This window comes from Hemitrygon akajei, chromosome 26 (assembly GCF_048418815.1).
Source record: "Hemitrygon akajei chromosome 26, sHemAka1.3, whole genome shotgun sequence".
NCBI classification, from domain to species: Eukaryota; Metazoa; Chordata; class Chondrichthyes; order Myliobatiformes; family Dasyatidae; genus Hemitrygon; species Hemitrygon akajei.
The window spans coordinates 40,206,495-40,214,768 of NC_133149.1; the positions used below are offsets into that span (position 1 = coordinate 40,206,495).

Genomic DNA, 8,274 nt, shown 5'->3' on the forward strand with positions numbered 1-8,274 from the left:
AGCCTCTGCAATCCAAAGTCCATTGCACCAACACTCTCCTTTACGTTAACCACAAGACATGAGCAGCCTCAAAGACCAGGCTGTGCTGCAGACCATCTTCAACACCAACAACCCATTTGGCGATGATCTCCGGCTAGAAACAGAGGTCGAACTGACCGATGACGGTGAGTCTGTCTCAGTCTCAGAAGGTTAGGTACGAGAGAGGGAACATTCTCATTTTATCTTGTGGGCAGCATCAAATTCATCTGGGATAATCTCAAGGGGTTGGCTGAGGCGGCTGGGCTATTGAGAATGGTGTTTGGCAAGGCTATCTCTATAGAACCCCAGCGCTGTACAATCAGTAGTCTATTATAAAGCATGCTGAGTCCGCACCCGGGAATGAATGTGTTTCTAGGGGGTCACATTCCCCATTCTTGTCAGGCCACCCTGAACCTCACTGTCAGTCCTCTGACACAGGAAAATACTGTCCAAACCACTTGTTGAGCACTAGTTGCTCTTTCCCTACCTCCACTTGGATCCCGTGCATGGATTTCAAACTAGTATCATGTTGTAGGTATTTTGCATATTTGCTTTATTGACCCTATCCATTGTTGTGTTTAGATAGCAGGTTTGATTCGGTGCTGGTGGAACAGGCCAAGGACTTAGAACTCCGTGGAGTATCTCTGGCGGAGTCTGGGAATATTGATGCGGCCGTGGATTTATTTGATCAGGCCATCGCAATCATTCCCGAGCGAGCATCTGCTTACAACAATCGCGCACAGGCTCTCCGACTAAAGGGAGATACGACAGGTAACGCAATTATTGTATAAAATAGGAAATAAATACACAGCTTGGAGGCGAGAAATGACCCGAGTTACTTTTGCCTTTTAATCAGCAGAGGGCCTACCAGTTTGTGTATGTGTGTGTATTACAAGATATCTCAGCTAGTGTGTGTGAAGAGTGGATGACTGATGTAAGGATTGGTTGGCTGCCTTGATAGCCTACATTTGACTTCATAGGCAGACGCTTGGATAAACGGGCCAGTGGATGAACAGCTGGGGCAATCGATAAGTAGGATGAAGGTAAGTGGGTTAAGGAAGAAATGGGGTGTTAAGTACAATGATGGATAGATGAGTTATTAGATAGCTGGCATCGCGCAGTGTTTCCATCTGGCAGCTTGCTATAAATTTGCAAATGTCAGTATTTGTCAAATTATTACTGAGATTTACAGTGATAGCAACAGCCCAGTGACTGGATATTGCAACAAATATGGATTCTTTGTTTAAAATCTGTGCAGATATCACTGGATCATGTGTGCAAACTGGAGTGCATGATGGTTTCACCATGCAGAACAATCAACGGGTGCTGTACAGCCAAGACACTTGTCTTGTACTCCTTGTCCATTAGCTCTAAAATTAAAGATTCTAGATTGTTTAATGCCATCCCCAGTACACAAGTGTAAGAAGAAGGAAATAATTGTTATTCCAAATCCGATGCAGCACAAAAAAACACAATAATCATAAATACACAAGATAGCTTTTTGGTTGTATGTCCATAAAGTGACGTCAGGTGACTGATGGGAAATAATAAAGTAATGGTAGTGTTGGTCAGTCTTACTGCTTGTGGAAAGTAACTGTTTTTAGGTTTGGTGGTCCTGGCATAGATGCTATGTAGTCTCCTCTGATGGAAGTGGGACAAACAGACCATGAATAGGGTGGATGGGATACTTCATGGTGTTTCTGGTCACCTCACTACAGGAAGGATGTGGATACTATAGAGAGAGTGCAGAGGAGATTTACAAGGATGTTGCCTGGATTGGGGAGCATACCTTATGAGAATAGGTTGAGTGAACATGGCCTTTTCTCTTTAGAGCAACAGAAGATGAGAGGTGACCTGATAGAGGTGTATAAGATGATGAGAGGCATTGATCATGTGGATAGTCAGAGGCTTTTCCCCAGGACTGAAATGGCTAACATGAGAGGGCACAGTTTTAAGGTGCTTGGAAGTAGGTACTGAGGGGATGTCAAGGGTAAGTTTTTCACACACAGAATGGTGGGTGCATGGAATGTACTGCCAGCGAAAGTGGTAGAGGCGGATACAATAGGGTCTTTTAAGAGACTCTTAACTAGATACATGGAGCTTAGAAAAATAGAGGGCTGTGTGCTAGGGAAATCAGGCAGCTTCTAGAGTAGGTTACATGGTTGGCACAACATTGTGGGCCGAAGGGCCTTTAATGTGCTGTAGGTTTCCATGTTTCTATGTTTTCTGGCACCTTTCTGTAGATATGTCCGTGATGGTGGGTAGGCTGGTGCCAGTGATGCATTGGGCAGTTTTGACTACCCGTTGTAGAACCTTCCTAAACGCTGCAGTGTAATTTCCATACCATGCAGTGATGCAGTTTGTTAGGATGCTCTCTACTAGACATCTGTAGAATGACATGAGGATAGGTGTGTAAAGTCCAGCTCTCTTCAACCTCCTCAGAAAGTGAGCTTTCTTGACTGTGTAGGATATTCTTACAATTAACACAGAGCTTTAAAACTGCCAAGAAAAGTGGTAAAAGAATTGAGTCCTGATGTAGGGTCTTGGCCCGAAAAATTGACTGTTCATTTCCCTCTATAAGATGCTGACTGACCTGCTGAGTTCATCCAGCACTTTATGTGAATGTGTGTGTATGTGTTGCAGAAGCGCCTGGAGAGCGATTATCTGTCCAAATATATCCATTGGCTGATGTTCTGTGTATTGATTCATTATGAAGCGTTTGACTGACCACTGGATAATTTGTGCTCCAGGGGCTCTGAGTAGCTTGAACAAGGCAGTGGAGCTAAGTGGAGGCAAAGGGTGGACAGCCAGCCAGGCTTTGGTCCAGCGTGGACTTCTCCACAGACTCAACCAACGGGATGCAGAGGCTCTGCAGGACTTCCGACAGGCGGCCGAAATGGGTAATAAGTTCGCTAGGAAGCAAGTGACCCTCATGAACCCCTATGCAGCTCTATGCAACCGCATGCTGGCTGAGATGTTGAACCTCAGAAATCCCAAGCCCTCTCCACCACCATCTCTGTGAGGGGTCGTATTCCATTGGTAGCTGAGATGAGTGAGATTGATGCTTCTCCACATCTGTTAATTTTCTTTAAAATTATTTACATTTTTGGCCCTGTTTATTATAAACTCAGAGCACAACAACACAAAACAGGCCATTTGGTCTATCTAGTCTATGCCAAGCTATTAATCTGCCTAGTCCCATTGACCCACATTTGTACCATAGCTTTCCATATCCCTCCCTTCCGTGCATGTATCCAAACTTCCCTTAAATGTTACAATTGAACCCTCACCCACCTCTTCCACTGGCAGCTCGTTTCACACTTGTACTACCCTTTGAGTAATAGAGTTCTGCCTCAGCTTGACCCTTTTACCCTTAACCTATCATCTGTTGTGAAGCAGCCTCCCTCTTTGCTCCTGGGTGGATTCATAGTTGCCATTCCTGGGCCTTGAGACTTGATTCGAGTTGGCTCCAACTCTGGACTTGCCCCCTCCTGCCATCTCCCTCTTTTAAACTATTGGGTAACACCACTGTTTGAGAGGGAGCCATGGTCACCACCAAGCCCAGTTAGGTTCCTTGCCCATCACACTTTACCAAATCCTTTGAGGACTCTGCTGTTGGTTATTAGAGCTTGTGTGATGGAGGCTTGCACTCTTGCTTGCCAAATTATGTAGCAGTTAGCCAAGCCATCTTATTAGTTGTTAATGGACTATAAACAAGGCATGCATTTGCTACTACTAGTTACCCAATTCTTTAGAAAGGCAGTCTCATCCCTTAAACTGGTAACCCCAGACTGTGAGTCTGCAGCTATATGACTAGTTATCAAATTTAGAATGAGGGTCTATCCCTCTACATACACTATTCACCCAAGAAATAGTTACCTTTATTTATAGTTTTAGTATTTGATACCCATCAAGGATGGGGCACCACGGTAGCATACCGGTTAATATGACGTTATTACAGCTCAGGGTGTCAGAGTTCAGAGTTCAATTCTGACATCATCTGTAAGAAAGTTTGGGTGTTCTTCCTGTGTGCGCGTGTGTTTCCTCTGGATGCTCCAGTTTCCTCCCACAGTCCAAAGACGTACCGTTTAGTAGGTTAATTGATCATTGTAAATTGTGATTAGTCTAGTGTTAAATAGGTGGATTGTTGGGCAGCATGACTCGTTGGACTGCGAGGGGCTGTTTCACACAGTATAACTAAATAAATAGAAATAAAATAAATAAAAATATAGCTCCATCTTTTGATTATAAATTCAATATAATTAAGTTCAGCCTTTCTCAACAAAGGGTAGACAAGGAACACCTGGATCGACCTGTTGGGTTTACTCCTGTCAGTGAAAGCTGTGCAGTGGATGTTCCTAATAAAAGGCCTCCTCTGTTTAACATCAGCCTGGAACTGATGAGTGCATTTAGCAAGAGGGTGAGTGGCTCAGTAACTACACTCTCAATGCAAAAGATTAGGAACTGGCAGATGATCAAATGTCAGATCTCCCAACAATTAAGGAAATGAAGTACAAGATCAAATGTGTTTTACTTTGGCCTGACAGCGAAGTGAAATGCAGAGGTATAGGGTGATAAGTTTTGGAGAGTCAGGAGATTGGATTTCAGCTTCTAATGAGGGCAGATTGGACAATTGATTATCTTCCATATTTTCCAAAGACCATTATGCAGAAATGGTGAAGGGTGGATGTGTAATAGATATTTTTCTGACACTATCTGTAAAATAAAGTTTGTTTATTCACAATTTGGTCTCATTTCATTGTTCATATTTGGAGGGACTCTGTGGGGATTCACACAGCAAGAGGTTTCCGTGGTAACCTCTTTCATGGGGCACTCTATTACCAGGAAGGGTATACCACTGATCAATAGGAACAAATAAGTCTGTTTACAGAAGAGAAGCAATGATGATGAAGCCAAGAGAATACTGAGACAGAGTTCAACATTTCTAACATGACTGATATTTTTGGAACCTATTGTAAAGGTCTCTCCATCAATGCCAAAATATCTCATGGTAACACACTTTGGGGTGACAAAACATGCAAACAATGAGATATTGTTAGGGAAATTGAAAGGTCTGAAGGTAGATAAATCACCTAGACCGGATGGTTTTCACACCAGGGTTCTGAAAGAGGTGGCTGAAAAGATTGTGGAGGCATTAGTAATAATCTTTCAAAAATCAATAGATTCTGGCAGGGTTCTGGAGGACTGGAAAATTGCAAATGTCACTCCACCCTTCAAGAAGGGAGAGAGGCAGAAGAAAGGAAATTATAGGCCAGTTAATCTGACCTTGGTAGTAGGGAAGATGTTGGAGTCGATTGTTTAGCATGTGGTTTCGGGGTACTTGCAGACACATGATAACATAGGCTGGACTGAAGGGAGAATCTTGCCCTACAAATCTGTTGGATTTCTTTGAGAAAATAACAAGCAGGATGGACAAAGGAGAGTTGGTTGATGTTGTGTACTTGGATCTTCAGAAGGCCTTTGACAAGGTGTCACACGTGAGGCTGTTTAACAGGTTAAGAGCCCATGGTATTACAGGGAAGATTCTAGCATGGATAAAGCAGTGACTGGTTGGTAGGAGACAAAGAGTGGGAATGAAGGGAGCCTTTTCTGGTTGGCTGCCGGTGACTAGTGGTGTTCCACAGGGGTCTGTGTTGTGACTGATTCTTTTTTATATTATATGTCAATGATTTGGATGGCAGAATTGATGACTTTGTGGCCAAGTTTGTGAACGATACGAAGATAGGTGGAGTGGCAGGTAGTGTTGAGGAAGCAGGGAAGCTGCAGAAAGACTTGGACAGCTTGAGAGAAAGGGCAAAGAAATGGCAGATGGAACACAGTATTGGCAAGTGTATGGTCATGCACTTTAGTAGAAGAAATAAAAGTGTAGACTATTTTCTAAATGGAGAGAAAATTCAAATATCCAAGGTGCAAAGGGACTTGGGAGTTCTCACGCAGGATTCCCTAAATGTTAGCTTGCAGGTTGAGTCTGTGGTGAGGAAGGCAAATGCAATGTTAACATTCATTTCCAGAGGACTAGAATATAAAAACAAGGATGTAATGTTGAGGCTTTATAAGGCACTAGTAAGACTTCACTTGGAGTATCGTGTGCAGTTTTGGGCTTCTTATCTAAGAAAGGATTGGAGAGGGTTCAGAGAAGGTTCATGAGAATGATTCCAGGATTGAAAGGGTTACTATATGTGCAGTGATTGAAGGCGCTGGGCCTGTACTCACTGGAATTTAGAAGAATGAGGAGGGATCTCATGAAACTTATTGAATGTTGAAAGGCCTCAAAAGAGTGAATGTGGAGAGAATGTTTTGTACGGTGGGGAAGTCGAGGAACAAAGGCTACAGCCTTAGAATGGAGGGACATGCACTTTGAATGGAGATGAGGAGGAATTTCTTTAACAAGAGAGTGGTGAAACTGGAATTTATTGCACAGGGAGCTGTGAAGGCAGTCATTTTGTATATTTAAAGCAGAGGTTGATAGGTTCTTGATTAGTCAGGGCATAGAGGGTTATGGGGAAAAGGCAGGAGATGGGGCTGAGAGGGAAAATGGATCAGCCACGATGAAATGGCGGAGCAGACTCAATGTGCCAAATGGCCTAATTTTGCTCCTATATCTTATGATGTTATATTAGTAAAGATTAATATGCATTTAGGGGGAAATTGGTTTCATAAAATATAAATGCAAGAGATTCTGCAGATGCTGGATTTCCAGAGCAACACAAAATGCTGGAGAAACTCAGTAGGTCAGGCAGCATCCATGGAGAGGAATAAACAGTCCTGATGAAGGGTCTTGGCCCAAAACGTTGACTATTTATTCCTTTCCATAGATGCTGTCCGACCTGCAGAGTTCCTCCAGCATTTTGTGTGTGCTGTTCAGAAAATATCATTTCATTTGCCCCATTTAAATACTGATGCAATTTAATATGGGAGTGCAGAATCACAGCCTCCCAGCTATTCACCGCTGAAGATGGATCTGACCTCTGAATTTAAGAAATAAACGCAGGAGTGGACCATTTGGATTATTGCAATTTCTCCACAACCCCAAAAGATCATGGCTAACATAGACTTCCTCTTTAAACTCAAACCTGCTCAAACCCCACATACCTTAATATCTTAAAAATCTTTCAATCTTTATCTTGAGTTTACTGAGCCCTCTTGGCTAGTGAATTCCAAAGATTCACCATTGTCTACATGAAATTTCTTCCCATTCAGTCTCTTATTTGGAGACTGTGGCCATTGGATCTAGCCAATCCAGCCAGGGGATCACCTATTGTGCCAATCCCCTGACATAATATGTTTCTCAAGAATGAGGTCACCTCTCATGTGAATACTGGTTCAATATGCTTGATCCCTCCGCAGAGGACAAAGCCACCTTTCTGGGGTCAGGATGCTGCCTTATTGTTTTTCTCTGTTGCATGTATGTCCCTCTGCAGATAGGGAGATCAGATCTGTAAGCAACATTCTAAATGCAGTCTCACCAAGGCTCTATAAAGACTAAGACATAGGAGCAGAATTTGGCCATTTGGCCCATTAGAGTCTGCTCTACTATTTCATCATGGCTGATTTATTATCCCCCTCAATACCATTCTCCTGCCTTCTCCCCTAAATCTTTGATGCCTTTAATAATCATGAATCTATCAATCTCTGCCTTGAATATACTCAATGACTTGGCCTCCTCAGCCATCTGTGGCAATCAATTCCACAGATTCGCCACCCTCCGGCTAAAAAAAATCCTCCTCATCTCTGATTTAAACTGAGAGCACTATGTTTTCACTCTTCTAATACAGCACAGCTTCCATTTCCCTTTCTAATGTTTGTTGATCCATGTAAAAGGACACACAAGTCCCTCTTCTACCAAAGAGGATGGCTTCACATAATCAATCAACCTACATCCCCTGAAACCTTCCCACATCACGCTATTAGTGCACTTTGATATTTCGCACTTTATCCCCCACCTCCATATTGGCAGGAGCATGGCAAATGGGCTGACATGTTGGTTGAAAAGCGAACCTCAGAGTTGGCAGTCCTTCAGGAGTCGAGTATATGCTCTTTCATTTCATGATACTTTGAGAATTTAAATTGAAGGGATGCATGAGAAGGGCCTAATTTCTTAATTTCTCTAGAGGTAACTGATGGTTTGTCACATTCGTTGTGAACAAGGAATAAAAACAGAATCTGCTAAAACAAAATCATTAAATCAGTGCTTGATTGTGTGTGCCTGTCAGCTCGCCTCAGCCTGCACTGCAG

General features: G+C 42.9%; 1 protein-coding gene across 1 annotated transcript; it reads left to right on the top strand.

Annotated features, from left to right (window-relative positions):
• On the top strand, window positions 1–4,762 carry ttc36 (tetratricopeptide repeat domain 36). The gene is made up of 3 exons (XM_073029960.1): window positions 1–164; window positions 601–789; window positions 2,769–4,762. Exons 1-3 carry the CDS (start codon window positions 59–61, stop codon window positions 3,038–3,040), a joined length of 567 nt encoding a protein of 188 aa, XP_072886061.1. The 5' UTR covers window positions 1–58; the 3' UTR covers window positions 3,041–4,762.
• Window positions 4,763–8,274: the final 3,512 nt, after the last annotated feature.